The 18,534-nt window shown below is 39.2% G+C and overlaps 1 protein-coding gene across 1 annotated transcript in view; it reads right to left on the bottom strand.

The window, feature by feature from the left end:
- Positions 1–555: 555 nt before the first annotated feature.
- RTF1 (RTF1 homolog, Paf1/RNA polymerase II complex component) overlaps positions 556–18,534 on the bottom strand; it is a 33,692-nt gene continuing 15,713 nt past the window's right edge. The window contains exons 5-18 of the mRNA XM_074584596.1: positions 16,549–16,663; positions 14,847–14,958; positions 13,880–14,015; positions 13,098–13,275; positions 12,100–12,182; positions 10,215–10,302; positions 10,018–10,125; positions 9,362–9,439; positions 8,052–8,173; positions 7,610–7,667; positions 6,962–7,039; positions 5,644–5,739; positions 5,253–5,364; positions 556–3,375 (exon numbers count right to left, since the gene is read on the bottom strand). Coding sequence (XP_074440697.1) covers positions 3,269–3,375; positions 5,253–5,364; positions 5,644–5,739; positions 6,962–7,039; positions 7,610–7,667; positions 8,052–8,173; positions 9,362–9,439; positions 10,018–10,125; positions 10,215–10,302; positions 12,100–12,182; positions 13,098–13,275; positions 13,880–14,015; positions 14,847–14,958; positions 16,549–16,663 — 1,471 coding nt within the window. The 3' untranslated portion in view covers positions 556–3,268. The remainder of the gene's footprint in view (positions 3,376–5,252; positions 5,365–5,643; positions 5,740–6,961; positions 7,040–7,609; positions 7,668–8,051; positions 8,174–9,361; positions 9,440–10,017; positions 10,126–10,214; positions 10,303–12,099; positions 12,183–13,097; positions 13,276–13,879; positions 14,016–14,846; positions 14,959–16,548; positions 16,664–18,534) is intronic.

The raw sequence follows: 18,534 nt of genomic DNA, 5'->3' as shown, positions 1-18,534 counted from the left end.
TCAAAAATAGAGACAGAACAATCTCTTTGGGCAACCTAGTCCACTCTCTGACTGTCCTACGGGTGAAAAAGTTTTTCCTTACATCTTGGCAGAATTCGCCTTGTTTCAAATTATTTTCTTCCTCCCACCAAGCAATCCCTGAAAACAGTCTTGCTTCATCTCATTCAGTAGCTTCTCTAAGTTCAGCTATATGCTTTAGCATCTTTGATTACCAAAGCAGCCTGAATTTCTGCAAGACGAGCAAAGTCTGTGTTTTTCGTGAGATGCAGCAGAGGTACAAGTGAAGTGAGCTTCAAGAGGCTTCATTTGATGCTAGTGATAAGGAGCAACTCCAGTTGTTAAGAGAGCGATCCAGTAGTCAACAGCTGCTCTTGCAAAAGAGGGGGCTTACCTTTCATGAATTCTTTTACAGGATTAGTATTTTAAATAAAATACTCCAGACTGATAAATGAAGTGTTAGTTTCTGGGGGAAAAAAGAAAAAAAAAAAAAAACCACACCACAAATTCCAGACAGGAAACCTTTAGCATCTCAGATCAAGGGATAAACAATCAACCTTATTAAACCAACAAACCAAGTTTATTTATAGAAGTCTGTACAATTGTGATGAACTATGCTAGGACACCAATGAAACAAAGCAAACAAATCTCTCCCTCTCATAGGAGTGGGAGGTGTAGTCACTCACCTTTACATGCACTTAAAGGAAAAAAGATTACAGCTTTCATACACAGTTCTGTAACTATTCAAGAGTACTTTCTTGATGTATTTTTCTCAATATAAGAGGTCTGCATGATAATTTACTGACTTGCCTCTCAAAAACAGTTTTTCAGCAGAATCCAGAGACTTTGAGAGGGTAAGTGGCAGTTTCACAGCTGCAGATAACTAGGACGTAGTCCATCTCTCAGATCTGCATTCTAAACTCACTGCATCTCCTCTGTTTCAGTTATCTCCACCAAAAGTCACTTGCAACATTGTACGGGTCTCACTGACATTGTGGCTGTAGCACAGACTATTCTTGTGTTACCAAATGTAGAAGTTACCTAAAACCAATACACCAAGGGCAAGTATATTAAAAATATTGAATTTGAGTTAACTTTACCTTTAGAGACCACTTGTCACTGCACCTCAGAGCTCTGAGGCATTTCTGAGGAAAAATCATTTCCTAAATCGCTTAATTTGGCAATTATTTCTGCAAAGCATTGGAGAGTGATTACTTTGAAAACTGGCTATTGCAAAATAAGTTTAGATTTTTAATTACAAATCTGTAACATCATTGAAGCTGTTGAACAAACCAAAATCATATCAAATGCATATCTACACAGTGAATCACAATGTCTCCTATGAAGTTATCATGGTAGATTCCATAAATCCACTCTCTTTAAAAAGTTAAAAGTACATATATGTAAGAGCCTACTACAACTCCAGAGAAGCTGCTAAAATAGGCCATCAAATAAAGCAATCTATGATAACATATTTACAGAATAACCCACGTGTCCCAGAACTATGGACTATTCAGTAAATAAGTATTGAAGAATTTCTAATTATTTGTTTACATGGTGGGAAAGAGCTACTTCATAGGTTGATTTTCTTTTTATACACAATTCATAATATCAATCTGCACACAATTACGTGATGTTTCTTTAAAGCTACTGTTAAAAAAGGAAGAGAAAGTTAAATAAGAACTAGATTAAAGTTTCATTAAGAATCCAACAAGAAAGTATCAAACACGGGTTTAAACATAACCAGTGCATGATTTCAGAAAAACAGTAATGCTCTGCCACAAGAAGAGCATCAGCATTTTCCCTCTTCAGGGTCCCCCAGAACCATTCCTATCCAGTTCAGTGCTTAAGTTACTATGTACGTACTGGCCTGAGTAGGAATAAACACGTGCTTGCACGCTTACCTGAACGAGGGCCTCTAACCTTTTAGACTTCTAATTATCTTTTAATTTAGTTCTTAGCTCCATATATTCAGTTGCAACTTGTTTGGAAAAGTTCTTTGTTAAATGTCACTTATATTTACACTTTGATTTTTTTTTTTTTACACCTGAGTGATAATTCAGCTGTCATCTTGTATCCAGTCAAACATTCCATAAAGCCATACAATTCTTGTGCTAGTGTTGCACTCCACTTGTACCAGTTTATATATGAAAAGTGTGCATTAGCTACCTCTGATACATTACCCATCGACCTTTCTACTATGTCCTTACTGTGTCCTTCCCCTTCCACACAATGTGATCTTTTCTTTTTTATTTTTTTAATTTTTTTGTTTGTTTATAGAAGCCCCGTTTAAACAGTTCGCAAAGCAAGAAACAAAGTGAGCTGGAGCCCAGTGAAGACACGATGACTTAACAAATATATAATACTGGAGGTTTGGAGAAGAAATTAAAGCCCAACCGATGAACACCCAAGGGCCATCCCAGAAAAAGCTACTCCACTCAGTTACAGCTGGAGACTCCGGATGCGCTATAGATGACAAGTCCAACATCAAGAGCTGTGTACCTCTCTCTCATCAGGTAAGTAAAAAAGGGAACATGAAATTAAACAGCTATATCAAGCCAAGCCGTTTTAGTAAGAAGAATCACATTTAATGAGTTTCTTTCTTGCAATTTCAGATGCTCAAGTACAGCTGGTAGAAATTCAAAACAGCCGTAAAGAACTGTGACAGACAGATACAAATAGTACTGCAGCTTAAAAATGATAAAAAACACCTGAAAAAAAGTCACACAACCCTCCCAAAAAAATTTACACTTTGAACCTAAGCCAGTTTTTGAAGATTCCCTTCTCCAAAGCTAGGATGAAGGAGGAAGAAGAGGAGGAAGAAAGTGCAGATGACCTTCCAGCCACAAAGGTCTTGCGCCAATGTTTATTCACCGTGCCTGTGGTGGTATGTAAGGGGAGATCACCAAGTGCTGATTCTGCGATCACCAAGAGATTCCTATGGAAATCCAGACCTCAGGCTAATACTGAACACAGAGTGGACCAACGAGCTGCATCAACAAAATGAAAACAAAACTCAAACTAAAAGAAATGGGAAAACCCCAAATAGCACAGATCCACATTTGTGAGGGGGGCAGGAGGAAAGGGCAAGAAGGGAGGTCTATACAGTAAATAGTTGAATGGTTTATGTTACAGATGACTGGCAGTTTTAAAGAGTCTCTTCCCAGCTCCGTTGCTGCTCCAACCCAGGAGGGAGAACTGAAAAGGGAGGAAGAAAAGGTAGGACATCGCCATGGAGCATGCAGGATCAGAAGCAGCAGAGTGGGCATGCTCAAATAAGCCCCCGCCTCTTTTTGTAGTCCTCCAAGTTCAATGATCGCCGAGGGGCACCATCTTTTGCTGGTGGAGCCTTGGAGGTGATGGCCAGTGCCTTAGATTCTGTTGGGGATAAGAAAAGTGTGAGGACTGAAATATATGAAATCTACAGATTTTTTACTTGTTGCTTTTGCTGACAACACCACAAAATCACGTTTGGCTTCTCTAGTATACATCAGGTTAGAACTTCAGTTAATAATACAGGCAGTATCTGGTAGCTTATCTTCATAGATAAAGCATGTGCAATTTTGATTTTGTCTGTTAATCCAGCTTTCTGCCAATAAGTATACTTTAATTTCTATAGCACACTGAAATCACAATACAAACAGAGCCTTCAGGCTCAGTTCTGGGACCTTCGATATATCATTATCCCATGAGAATAGCATGCAGAAAGAGACATATAATAAGTGCACAGAAGTCAAACTTCCTATCCATGTCTACAATTCATATTTAACCAATCCCCAGGTTCTTCAGTTGAGAAAGAAGCCCAAAGCAAGATGCCAAAATAGTGTTCTGTCTGAGGTAAAAAAGCGAAACAGCCATACTTAAACCTCTACCTATATTGTGTCTCTCTCATCCTTCTCTTTTCAGTTCCCTTCCTGGTTTTCAGTGTCCTTTAGTGCCTAACTCTTATCTGCTTGCTAACTCTCTGAAGTTTGTAACTCTCACTGGCTGCTTCAGGAAGTGTCCTATTCTTGGCATCCTTCCTCATTCTGTAGTGTTATGTCCAGAGTTCCAATCTTGACCTATGTCCTGGTTTGAGGTTTGGAAAGACAGCTTCTCCTACTTTCCCTTCTTGACAAGGTTTTAAGCCTTTGTGTATTCTTACAGTACCTTCCTAAATTGTTGTCCTCCAAAAAACTTCAGCTCTAATGCTTCCAGTAATGCAAGAAAAAAAAATAAGCCTCATGAGTCAAATTGCACTGGTATACTCCCATGCTTTCCCTCCACTGGAAAACAGCTCAATAAGACAAGAGGAAATGGCCTCAAGTTGCACCAGGGCGGTGGGGGGTGGGGGGATGTTTAGATTGGCTATTAGGAAAAATTTCTTCACCAAAAGAGCTGTCAAATATTGCAACAGGCTGCCCAGAGAAGTGGTTGAGTCACCATTGGAGGCATTTAAAAGATGTGTAGACATAGCACTTCGGGACACGGTTTAGTGGTGGAACTTGGTAGTGTTAGGTTAATGGTTGGATTCCAAGATCTTACAGGTCTTTTCCAACCTAGATGATTCTATAAGACTAAACTGTCTTTGCCACACATCTCAGGCTCTCCAAGTCAAGATCACAAAGAGGAAGGGTCAGCAAGTTTGTGTCTATAAGTATACCTTCACTCCCTGCCTAGTGTTTTGATTCCCCTATTAATTTTGCTTCAATACCATCTGCCATACCAAAGTTAGGGAACAGCAACTTGGTAAAGCAGAAGGTTCAAAATATAAAAAAAAAAAAAACCAACACACTTCATCCACATCACACATACACAGATTATGGAACAGGACAACACAGACACCCAAAGCTTATCTGTCCTCAAAAGTGATTAGACAAATTAATGAAGTAAGTATAAAGGTAGATTATCAAGGCTTATTAAATACAAGACTCGTCTGTTCCACAAAGATTATACAAGTCAGATATTGTATACTGGAAGAGTACATCAGAAAACACTCATTACCTCCTTTTCTCCCCAGGCATTTGGAGCAAGGATACGGGGATATACGGACTTTCAGTCTAACACAATACAGTTGTTCCTGTTTTCTCAATGGATGTCACTAGCACACATCTCCTCCTCCTCAGTTCAAGATACTTGCCAAAATTACAAACACGGAATCCTTGCTCCCATTTTCAAAAGCCCACCAATAATTTTGAAAAAACTACTCTGGAAGAAGTGACCTCTACCATAACAAGTAGGACAATCACATCCCCGAACTCAGCTGGAACACCTACCTGAACTGGGAACCTGAAGATCAATCTTTACATCAAAGTCATGCACTTTGAAAAGATCTTCTGAGAGATCACTGGCTGATTTAGAGTTCACATCTTTATCCTTCCCTTGACCCTGAAATAAAAACTACAGGTAAATCTCCAACCCTTATCTGTCCAGATAAACAGAGATACAAATGCCTTCTTTCCCACTTATGTCACAAACGTACTTAGTTTAGCTTTCGTACTGCTAGAGAAACCTTATTTTCTTTCCCCAGGAAAGAAAAAGCTATTTCTTTTCTATGAAAATGTTCACAAGATACCTATTTCTAGAACTGAAGCATGCATATCTATTAGTCACAAGCTTCTAGAGCAAAACGGAAGGAACATAATGGAGACAGAAATGGAAACTTGCCTTACTCATATCCTTTGGAGCATCTGGTAATACACCAGATCCGTATTTTGCATTTAGCTGGGCAAGGATGGCAGCTTGGACAGCAGGATCTCTAGACTGCAGAGGGGAAAAAGAAAGAAAAAAAAAAAGAAAAAAATCACTATATTAAATTGGCAAAAACTAGAACACCATTTTGTTAAAACAGTGCTCATATCCATAAATCTAAAACCATAAGAGGCTGTAGATCAGTAAGCCCAGCCTTCAGGGTTTCAGAAACAATTTAAATCATCCTGATACCTGTGCAATGCATGCGACAGTAACAAACTAAAAGTTATCTTTCAGAAAGCCTTTCTTTGAGAAAATGAGAAATACATTTCCTGTTGATATGGTCTGCTCCCATGACCAGTCTTAACACTACTGTCGGATGTATTTGCTTTTAGCTTACAGTTCTGGCTGAAACACTCTAATAGAGAGAAGAAATCTTTAGAAGACTATTTTCTTTACATAATAGTTGTCTACCATAATAAAACTACTCAGTTATGATTCTTTTCTAATCAAGAATTATTTCTGAAGTCATTATTTCATTCAAGCCCTGCAATAAAATTCCTTTTCTATTCCCTTGCCTGTTTGTAGAAACCGATGAGAACCAACCTGACCAGGCAAGAAGGTTTTGTTTTGGTTTTTTGTGGATTTGTTTGTTGGTTTTCTTTTGTTTTTGTTGTGGTTTTGTTTTGTTTTTTTTTAAGTACTGATACCAGAACCATATACTATTCCAGAACAGGCTTCGACAAAGCCAGATTGCTCAGAAGTAGGAGCTGATCACCTTGCTATCCATCATTTATATAGCTAGGGACTGCAGTAGCAGTTTTTGCCACAGTATCACAGGAGAAGTTTGTGTTAAACTACTTTATCCATCACAGGCCCAAAATGTCTGGTCTCCTCTCTCCTTTCACAGATCTTTCAGGAAAGTTTCAGCTAATCAGAAGTGAACTCACACCTAAAGCAAACTTTCTTCCCAGAGCTAGCTAAATCTGAGTAATTCTACACAGAACTCACTACAGAAGTCTAAACCACAGTTGCTTCTCCATGTACATACCCACATCACTTATGTCCTTCACACTTTGCATTAAAAAAAAAAATAAAAATTGCTTTTTCCTTCTTTTGGGATAGCGAGACCAGGATCTCACTCAACTGTATCTCACCCTGGCACCTGGAGTGTTAATCGCATATGGCACAGTTGGGCATGAATACAAAGAATATTTTCCTTCCTACTCTCTGCATTACATTGGTTTCTGTTTCTCTGTAAATTGCCTTGATTGAACTTAAGTATTACACTTACATTAGACACTATTGTGGGTTTGCACTGCCGCCTAGTAAAGGGGTCCATTTGTTGGTTTTTCATGCTGTGACTTTCAGCCTGAAGAAGGAAAAGCACATAGTTTTGCAGAGTTAGCTACTTGCACCCTAGTAAATCCTCCCACAGCACCCCATCCATGCAAGCACTCATCAGCAATATATAATACCAAGATCAAAGGAAAACCAGCAACAGCATTACAGATTAGAAAGATTTTGACACACTCATAGTCCTATGTTTCACAGGGCAAAACAATTCTTATTGAATATAACACAGAAAATAGGTGCAGATCTCACAGGATAGTTAAGCCTTAACCATTTGTTAACAAGCTTAACTTTTCCTTAACAGAAGTGTCAATGCAGGTAATCAAATATTTCCTTCACCATTTTAATCTGAAGTCTCCTTTCTGACTTCTTTCCCATACAAAAATGCACCGTCACTATTACAGTCAGTAATCTGCTGATAATTGCGTTGATCAAAAGGATAAAGCAATCTGCTTAAAAACTGTGTCATTTCCCTATATGAAAGATTTTATAGATCATTAAAAAAATTGAATAACTTCACCATGCAATTATCCCCCTTTGCATCATTTCATCTCTACTGGTACAGAAGTATTAATTCAGCACTATTTACCACAAGAGCCTTCTCAGACTCAACGATATTCCACTCTCTATTTCTCTGGTTGATGTAACTGCAGAAAGGAAAAAAAAAAAAGGAGGGTGGGGGAAAGAAAAAGAAAGTGACTGTCATTTATCAATCCTTACACAACAAAACACCTGACAGTATTTTTGCAGCTTCATTCCGATTACAAATTACTCTTATTGCAACACAACTGCTACCTGGGATATACAGAAGAGAGTTTACATTTTTGACAGTTTTCACTGAATGACAAATACAAAGAACTGAAGATAGACAAATACTAATAGAGCCATCATGATATGCATTTCATGAATATGTTGTACAGGAAAGAAGATACAAAATCTTGGAGTTAATTCACTAATGCATTAATTTCTCTTCTCTGTATATTTTGATTGATACTATTTAAGAAAGAAAATTCCCAGTATCTGCTTCTCACCTGATTGCAGAAATGTTTTTTGTTCGTTGACGATCCAGGGCCTCTGCTCTCTCTTCGAGTTCATTAAGCTGATCTTGAATCTGTTTGGCCTTATCTTGGTCCCCCAAGTCCTCAGCCATAGCCTTCAACCAAACAGTAACTCATTAGGCACTACTCTATACAACAGAGCTAGTCAGAGAAGTGAGGGACGGATCCATGAATCAGCTGACTAACCCTGTTCCAGTTGCAAATATTCTACCCGACATGGTAAGAATACAACAAAGAGCTAAACTCTCCTTACAGCTCAAAGCAAAACAGGATTTCTTACTTTGAAGAACTCTGAAAACCTTTAAAACTCCTTACACTAAGGAAGACATAGGAACACTAGTCCCATAATAAGGGGGTCAAATTAGTTAGATGATTTAGCTATTTACCACCTCAGGAAAAGAACGATTACTTCTGCAACTCTCCGTTGCCACTTGTTTCAGGGAGTTGAAGAGTCCCCTACACCACCACCAGACCAACAACACTAGCTTATCATGCCACCTGGTGACAACAGAAAGCAATTGCACTCTTCTGCAGTGAAAAACCAACAATTCGCGTATTCGTGCATAGTAAAATGATGACCAAACAATACAGTTAAGCCAAAGAATGCAGAACTAAAATTAATACAAACTCTTTGCTTTTACTGTATATGAAGCACGAATGTCTTGAAAAAGGACTGCACAAATAAAACCAAACAAAACGTGTTATGTCTATCTTTATTTTCAGAGATACTTAAGACTGCTTGTTTACTTGACTTGTCAGCTTTGGCTTCTCAGCACTGTTATTCGTTCCAAGAGGTCTACATGTAAAACAGTTCAGTGGCAAGTAAATCTTTCAGCAAAGTATTCTTTTCAATATAAATTACTGGCCATAAAGTGACAATTCAGTCACTCTTGAGTGAGAGACAATTTAACACAACTTTTATTTTTCCTATTTTAAAAAGTATAGGAAATCAACTTTCAATGTTATTATGGGATACCCTGAAAAAAAAAAAAAGAGAGAAAAGAAAGAAAAATAGTTTCTAAAGCAGAACAGCTTAAGACCTTCTTCTTTAAAGGACACAAACAGAGACAGCTATAATTGTTGGCACTTGCTTTTAGAAAAAGAATGCAATAACTTTAACTGGGTTCTGAGTGTTCTGAACCCAGCAATGAACCTTGAGATCCACCTTTTAGCTGCATAGTTAAAGTCAAGCTTACTGCTGACTACTGCCAAAATCCATATGAGCACCAGTTCTTCAAAATCAAAGACTGCATTAAGCTTGCAGGCATCATCTCATCTCTCACCTTCTCCTTTAACAGCTGAGTCTTCTTCATAGCATAATTTGGAGGTGCTTTTCTGAACCTTTCCTTCTCTTTCACAATCTGTAAGATGCAGAGGAAACAGCAAGAGTATGCAAATATGTTTATTTCAATACCTGGATGCTAGAAGCAACAGATCAATATCACCTAAGAAATGTACTTACTGCCACAGAATTTTATTCATGCTCTTTCTTTGCTGCATTTTTTTAATTTGTGACTCGTTAATGAGTTACAGCTCCATTTCCCCCACTTACAACCTACAAAAATCTGATGCTAATCATATTTGGTCAGTATTGAGCAAGTATTAAACTGCAGAAACTGTGATAAATGCATCTATCATGATGCTATTAGCTTTTCAGAACTTGACAACTAAGTTGCCATACTCAGGTTAGGAGTCCAGAGCTCTGCAACACAAGTTGAAGAGGAGGTAACAGGGCACAAAGGATGAAATAAAATAGAAGTGAGCACCAAACAACAGCGGGATCGCAAAGCTACTCTATCCAGTTATGCAGCTTCATTTTGAGTCTCATTTTCTTCTTAGGAAGCAAACACCTTGATCATTTTGCTTTGTAACAGCTAATACTCTACTCCATCAGTTCCCGTCACCTCTAAGCACTGCCTCACTACAATGCACTGTTTACCTCCTCAATGTCCTGGTCATTAAACTTGTAGTTCAGGGCTTCTTTGATGGACACTTCCTTCTTGTTTATCTCATCTAGTGTGGGTAGCTGCATCCCAGCAGAGAACATCTAAACACAAGAGGCAATAAGGTTACTTTCCCCTTAAAGTATCCTTGGCAGAAGGCTGCTAAGAAGAAAATGAAGTCTGGCAAACTTACCGCTTCCTTCCACTTCATAAACTCACTTTCAGTAAATTCCTGATTCGAGACAAACTCCAAACGAAACACACGCGAATCACTGCCATGTCTGCAACAAGAAAGTGTAACAACATCCCTCTCTGATCATACAAAGCTGTCATCTTGGATCTATAAGTGTAAACTGATTCAAGAAGACCAAAACCAGACACTTAAGTCTACTCTTGTGGCTTGGATGCGATCTACTTCTACCTTCAGTCAGGTCAGCCACAGTTCAGAAGCCTACATCAGCTATTAGTAGTAATGCAAAGCAATACTAGACATGAGTCTGCAGGAAACAGTCACTCAGTTGTGGCAGTAAAACCCTCAGGAGGAAACAAAAGCAGATCTCTCACACCTAAACCTTACATACCCTATTTGGTGACTGGCAGCATGATCTTTGGAAACACTAAGCTCCTTCCTATTTGGACCAGTAGAAGTAACGTTTAAGCAGTACTGAATTATACAATGCTGGAGCTATCCCCTATCTAATTTTTCATTTCTTGGCCACTCAAAACCCAGAAATCCCTAAACATTTTCTGTGGAGCCCTACCTTTGGCACTACCAGCTGAACTACTACAGTGCTGCTAACCAATGCTAAAATTTGTTGTCATGGTTCAAATTTCACTCAGAGCATAGAGCTCTCTCCTGAGTCAGCCTAAGAAGTTAACTGAATATCACTATGGATTTAGATAAGACTTTTACTTTACTCCACACTTGCACCCACAGGCATTCTCCACATGCCTTCCTGTTGCTCCCAAATGGTTACAGTCATCTTGTCCTATCTCACCAGGATGTTTTGTATTGTAACTGTTAACCTTCACCTCATGATCCTGATAAAAGGCCCTAAGAACAACTGTGAAATCCAATGGTACATCCAGCTTCTTGCCTCCAAAGTACTATTTTATGTTCTAACCTGTGTGCCAGACCCAATCATGTATGCCTTTAAATGATACATATTTCTAACACCTGATTATAACAACGGTGGAGAAAAAGATATGAGAGTACTACAAAGCTCAAAAGGCATATACAAACAATCATGGGTTACGAAGGCAAATGAATTGCTCAGATCTCAACACAATTACCAGTCCCTGCGTGATTTTTTGTTTTTTATAATTTCCATTATGCCGGGGGGGGGGAAATCAAAAAACAAACCCAACTGCAACATTCTAGCAGTAAGCAGCACGGCAAGGCCCAGTCTGCTTTGCTATAAAAAGGACACTGATTCATGAACTGATGAGGATTACTTCGGCATCTATTTTTAATCCTGCCCCTAAAGAAGCATGGCCAGCAGGTCGAGGGAGGCAATTCTGCCCCTTTACTCCCCTCTGGTGAGACCCCACCTGGAGTACTGTGTCCAGCTCTGGGGCCCCCAACATAAGAAGGGCATAGACCTGTTGGAGTGAGTCCAGAGGAGGGCCACAAAGATGATCAGAGGGCTGGAGCACCTCTCCTATGAAGACAGGCTGAGAGAGTTGGGGTTGTTCAGCCTGGAGAAGAGAAGGCTCCTGGGAGACCTTATAGCAGCCTTCCAGTACCTGAAGGGGGCCTACAGGAAAGATGGGGAGGGACTCTATCAGGGAGTGGAGTGATAGGACGAGGGGTAACGGTTTTAAACTGAAAGAGGGGAGATCTAGATTAGATATTAGGAAGAAATTCTTTACTGTGAGGGTGGTGAGACACCGGAACAGGCTGCCCAGAGAAGTTGTAGGTGCCCCTTCCATGGAAATGTTCAAGACCAGTCCGGATGGGGCTTTGAGCAACCTGGTCTAGTGGGAGGTGTCCCTACCCATGGTGGGGTGGGGGGTGGAACTAGTTGATCTTTAAGGTCCCTTCCAACTCTAACCATTCTACAAATCTATGATCTTACCGTAACTGTAGTCCTTTGTTGGTCCGGGTACCACCAAGCTGGTAAACCTTTGCAGTCTCTACCACACCAGTTATTTCAGCAACCTATATTCACAGCGTAAAAATACACAAGAGGAAGTATGCAAGAAGGTTTGGTTTTTTGTGTTCCTGAAATATACCTGGCATATTCAAGCCTTTCAACTAGAGATCAAAAAGCTTAATCTAACTAACAATTCTAACCAGATCAAGGAAAGCAAGACTCTTCAGTGTACATTATCAGGTACTGAATTAGCTGCTTCATGCATCATCTTTGAGTTGACAAATTATACCTTCTGAATGCTTGATACAATTTTTCTGTCTTCTCAGTTCTGCCTTCCTCACCAAATACTTCCCTACTTTTCCTATTTCCTTTTCAACTAACACTGGTTTTGGTTAATATACGTCCCAAAAGAAATTCACTGGTGCAGCTCACATACAAAACACAGCCCGCCTGGTGACCTTTTTAAATGCAGTTTTAGATAATATTATATCCTATGATTGTGCAGTTAGAGCAATGAAACAGAAAAACTAAACTGTGCTCTCAGTCACCTCTCTTCTGAGGCACACTGATGTACTAGAAACACTTTGTAAAAAAAGAACTGAGACCACACAATAACTTGGGAACATTCCCAGAAATAAGGGGTGAATGTTACTCGTCCTTACTTGGTCAGAGCAGAGTCCTGAACTCTAGTTTGCAATACAAATGATGAGACAAGACAGCATGAACTAAAGCTGGAAGAACTGGCTTTATTACTGCTCCCTCTCTCTCACTAAATAGACCTCTTCATCTAGCCTGTCCTATAGACTGATTTATTTTTAAAGCAGTCTCCTCCACTTCTTTGGTGGCAATTACAGTTTTTGGTTATAAGCAGTCTTTTTATATTAATCACTCAAACAATCCTAGGTACCTGAGAATTGCTAAGCTGCAAATGTTATCTACAGCATTATAAAAAGAACTAAATCCCTTGGAACTAAACTCACCCGATAAACAGGTTTGCTGTTGTGATTTCCAATGCCTATACGGACAAAGCAGCCAGTGACTGTCTTGGCAAAGAAGGGCATATGACACCAGCGTTCCAGCTTGTGTCGTGATAACCGTACTCGGTTCAGTTCTTCAGGCAATGACACTGGCTGGGACTTAGGAGGAATTTCTTCTTTCCTGATTTGGGAAAGGTAAGAAGAAATAAAGATAAAAAGTAGAGACATAGTCACCAAAAAAGGGGTCCTGAGGACAGTGCAGTATCAGTGCTAACTAGTCAAATTACTAGTAAAAGGAATGATTCATCATGCACTATTTGATTTTAGATATGTGTATTTAGCATTCATGAGAAAGGCTTAATGCAAAATTACTTGTTACCCACTGCCCTGTTACCACAAAGTGAAAGACTCACACACCAAGGCAGCATACAGGCCAATGCTTTAAGATAAGCTAGCACTTATCTCTGCCCTGCTAATATGCCACAGTTCCGCAGCAGCTGAACTGTAAGACTAAACAAATCTGTAAACAACAGTGTAAACGGGGCTAAAGGTAACAGCAGAGAACTGAAGTTGCAAACCTGTCCAAAGTAAATCAGTCTCACGCACATGATATAGAAGCCAAGAACTCAAATCTCAGCAACACAAGTGTGCCTAGAGACAAAACTATTTTAGAGACACTGAACTGACCCCCAACAATCCTCTAAACCAGCATGTGTCCACATAAAGTGGATCTCTGGTTTTGAACACGCACTTACAAGTAATCATAATCCAGTGTTACTACTTACTCTTCCTCTTCATCAGAGGATGAGGATCTGGATGAACGATCACTTTTCTCACTAGACTTATCATCCTCTTCCTCCTCTTCATCATCAGAATATACTTCACTAGTTTTTAATGGCTGTTTTTTTGCAAGCAATTCAGCTGGGGGGGAGGAGAGAGAACAAGGAAAAGCAAGCTGTAAATTTTTTATGAAAGCTTCCTTTTAGAGTTGAAACCATACTTTAAAAAAAAAAAAGAGAGGCAGACAGCTGTTAATTTTACACTAGATACAAGTGCCACATGTTCAAATCCACTAGTAAGCTAAGCACTCCATTGTATATATTAAAAGAAAGACACAGAAGTATTGAAAAGCATCTTAAAATCTCGGTTTTACTACAGTCACCCAACTTGACTGCATGTAGCAATACAAGATGGGCATAACAACTGGATATAAAAGATAGAACTATTATGGTGAGACAACTCATTGTTATTTTGCAAGGAAAAAAAATAAATCTCATGTTTGGAGAGGACGAGCACAATAAAACCCAGTAGAGTAACAGAAGGGGTTACATCAAAGTCTGTGGCAAGACAGACAAGATGATGTGCCAGTGAAGAAAGGAGCAAATGTAGACAGGGTAGCACAAGTGAAATAAATACAGTTTGGACTGTTAAGAGATTAAATAACAGAATCTAAGTGACCAATTTAAATACACAAACTTAACACTACTAAGTGCCATTCAAAGGACTGTGATGAAAGTTTGCTTTGTTTCCAGATCATCCCAGAGAGGGGCTGGGGAGGCAAATAAAGCATCAGTGGTGCCAAATAATACCTCTCGGTGGTCATGTTGGGCAAAACACCAAGGAAAACACAGAGATGGAACTCATTCACTCAACGTATAGGACTGTTGCATTAATTACAAACAGGAGTAGCACTTTCAAAAGGCTGTAATAACGCCTCAAAAAAATTGTAGTAATTGCAGAATGCTTTCATACCTGTTCTGTTCTTCCTTTTTTCTCTTTCTGCTTTTAGCTCCTCCATTGCCTGAGATTTCTTGTCTAGCTTCTCATCCCGCTTTGATCGCCGCTCTTTATTATGTGACATGACCTAAAAACATGTACAGAAAGTCCCTCAAATCCAAGTGCAATTCATAAACTGAAATGCATTAAAACAAAGATTGTTTGCACACTTTGAAAACTTTTCAAACAGAAACTACTAACTCCATTTCGAAATCAGTTTTTTCAAGTTCATTTTTACATAGGCTAGGGAGAAGGAAATCAATCTGAAGCATATTTCTTTTTTCTACTTCATATGAAAAATAATACTTACACTTCAACATTTCTGCCACCAAGTTTTAGTCTCAAAACTCCTCCTTCAAAGTTAGAAAAGGACTAGAGAAACAAAATGGAAGTAATTCTGCAACTAACAAGTAAAGAGGAAAAATTGGATGAATATTCTCATTTACTTCTCCTTCTGCAAGGCCAAATTCTCATTCAGTGGCAAAAAGGAGAGTAATGATAAAAAATACTTAAAGCAGAAATAAAGTTGTGTGTAAAGCCTGCAATACGGATCCAAATCTTAAATGTTGTAAGCCTTGTAATATTTTCTATTTCTAATAGGTATATCAGGAATACCAGGCAGTACAGAAAGCAGCTTCTATAATAAGCATAAGAGGCAGTCATTCGAAGCAAGTCAAAGTAATATCTTGAAGGCACTGTAAAAGAACACCGCATAAGATCCTTTTATATATACATATACGTCTACACGTTATAAGTATATAGAGACATGGAGTTGAGACGGGTAGGGAGATGAGATTCACTCCACTTAACATGTGCCTAAGGGAAAACTCATCTCACCTAATTTGATTTAAGTGTTAAACATTTATTTCACAAGAAAATAACATGGGGTGAATTGCCAGCTCCTCCATTGCACAAGGACAGAAGCAACAAGAAGTGCAAACAATCAACTAGTTCTTAGATGGCTAAAGTCAGGCAACATGAATCCCACCCCGTTCTGGGAGCCTATCTATCCAGACTCTACAAATAGTTAAGGGCAGGATCTTCACCATTTGAAACTACAACCAACTTCAGCCATTTGAAACTACAGTTCAGTTACAGAGGCTTCACCCCAAAACCTGGTATTATCCTCTTCCTACTGAAGGTGACAAAAAATATAGAACTACTTCTGCTCCTCCTAGCATTCAAGCTTTTTCTTGACACCCCCCTACCAGTAGAAACTAAGTATTCTTTTCATTGTATGTGCATGCGAAATAATTAAGACAACAGCTGAGCAATTTCTGGCCTGCTCTCTCAAACTTTCACTTGCAAGGAAGACTGCCTACGTAATGTTTCAGACTGAATGACAGAAGTTTGGCTAAAGGAACTGCAAAAGGTTGCTTTCCTGTTCTCACATGGGAGGACTATCACAGCAACTCTAGACATAGCTGCAACTTCACATTTTTCATTAAAAGTAGTTACCAATGCACACCTCAGCAGGCCAAAGATGCTAAAAGATGCTAACTTCTTTAAAATGAACTGGAAAGGCTAAAGATAGACTGAGCACATAAATGAACTGAATTCTGACCTGCTTACCACGCTGTTTAACATTAAGGGAAAACGTTAGGGGCACAGAGGCAGCATCCTATCTCCTATTGCCAAAGGAAAAGGGTTTGTTACTAAGGACAGTTTAATTTCCTACCTGTGATTCCTGGATCTGTGTGAGTTTTTTCTTCTCCTGCTCTTCCTCTTGCTTTTTCTTTTTCTCTTTCTTTTCTTTCTTTTTTGCCGTTTTTAGTTTCTTCTTGATTTCAAATCTAGTAGCAGATATTGAAAAAAAAAAGTATGAAAGAATGCTCTCTCCCTGGTGAGCAAAGTACCACTAAGATGCTATCTCAGCTTAAGTTGTTGGTAGGCTGTAAGGAAGACTTCCACTATTTGCCCCAGAAGGATAACCCTCTAGTGCTATCCTGCTCCCCATTCCCATTCCCTCCCTTCCCCAAGAAAAATAAAGTGAAGAAAAGCTGAGCATAGAAAAGTGCAGGCTTACAGACAACTAACCTAAAGGGCTGAGGAAATGGCATAGTAATGGCTACTCCCCAGAAATCTGTCCTTACTCCATCTTCCTTTTTGCCAATGTAGTGACCATGGTATGATGCCTCCAACTCTAAAAACAATTGGCTATTTCACATCATTTGAATCTCAACAGCTAAAAACTTGGTTGTTTAAAGCCACTATCATGCTAACTTTTTCGTGCTTAAAACTTGACCTTCCGGCACCGGCCTATATAAAAACAACTGCAAAGAAGTCACAGTGAGTGCTCCTCCAGCAGCTACATTCCAATCAGACTCAGTCAATTTCTGCAGTCCAATTTAGGCACTTCCATTTCTACTTTCACAAAACATGTCACCCCGAAATCTTAATTTCAGACAGTGTATTCAGAAAAGTAGTAATTCGCTGGAACTGTCCTGTGACTGAACTTCCACTGCACCATGGACTGGTCATTGCATACGGACAAACAGAAGAAAAATAAATACTTAACTTCCAATAACTTAAATTCAAAAAGTGTTATCCACATGCATATTACACAGTCCATTCTTCTTCAGTCCTTTACACCTGGATTACGTAGACAAGAAACTGAAGTGCCAGATGAGCTCGTCACCCTTTATGCCTTTAACATGAAGCGTAACACACAGGGCACAGGCATTGTACCACATGTGATGTCTGCTGTAATCCAAATGAACTCACAGCACAACGCACATACAAAGAACCAGGCAGCATTTTGAAAGATTCAATTTACCATAAAATTAAGTAACTTCCCCTTCCACCGCCCCTTTAGTTCTACCTGCCAACTTCTTTACATAGAACAGGACAAACTCGTTTAAGATTAAATTAGTTACTCAAGCTTAGACTGTTTAGCTTGTTTGTATCAAGTATTCTCCAGCGTTCATTCTAAAAGAAAGACATTCAGTTACCATGGAACAGTGAATGAAATTAAAGAATATGGTGTCCTTCTACCTGATCTAAATCCAATCTTTCACTCATTCTGATCCCTTTGAAAAGAGCAGCAGACTAGACATTGAAAGTAGTATTAAAACCACAGACAGACAAGGCAGTGCTCTAACTATGGCTTGGACAAATGGACAGTCTGACAGTAGCTTGTATTGACGTGATTTACTCAACAGATGTCAGTCCTCTAGAGAAATTTCTCAGCAAGCGAGAAAAGAGAGAAGTCACTGAAGAGGAAAGAAATTGGAGAAAACTTGCCCCACAAGTGCAAAATATTTTCTGTTAGACACATGGGAAGTAAAACACCTTTACTACAAGGAAGCTGCCTGACAGGACAGTGTTACAATAACAAACACCACCTAAGGTAGAAATCTACAAACGATCCCTTGAAAATTACATATCCAACACCGCTCCTCATTATTTCAATATCTCCTTCTTCTGTTAGGTCCCCAACCAGCTTCACACCCACAGAGGCAACCCTAACGCTGCTCTGTGCTTCACCACTGTTTTCTGAAAAATTCCAGAAGCTCATAGGCACCTTATACTTTGTTTGCCTTTTTCCAAAGTATCAGCATGTGACAGCTAATACAGAAATGACAGAATATAAAGCAGCCCTTCTGACTGTCTGTCATGTAGTGTGCGAAGCAGTAATATGATAGCAGTAGCTGACAGAACCACG

This window comes from Larus michahellis, chromosome 4 (assembly GCF_964199755.1).
Source record: "Larus michahellis chromosome 4, bLarMic1.1, whole genome shotgun sequence".
NCBI lineage: Eukaryota > Metazoa > Chordata > Aves > Charadriiformes > Laridae > Larus > Larus michahellis.
This window is presented reverse-complemented; position numbering and strand designations above follow the sequence as displayed.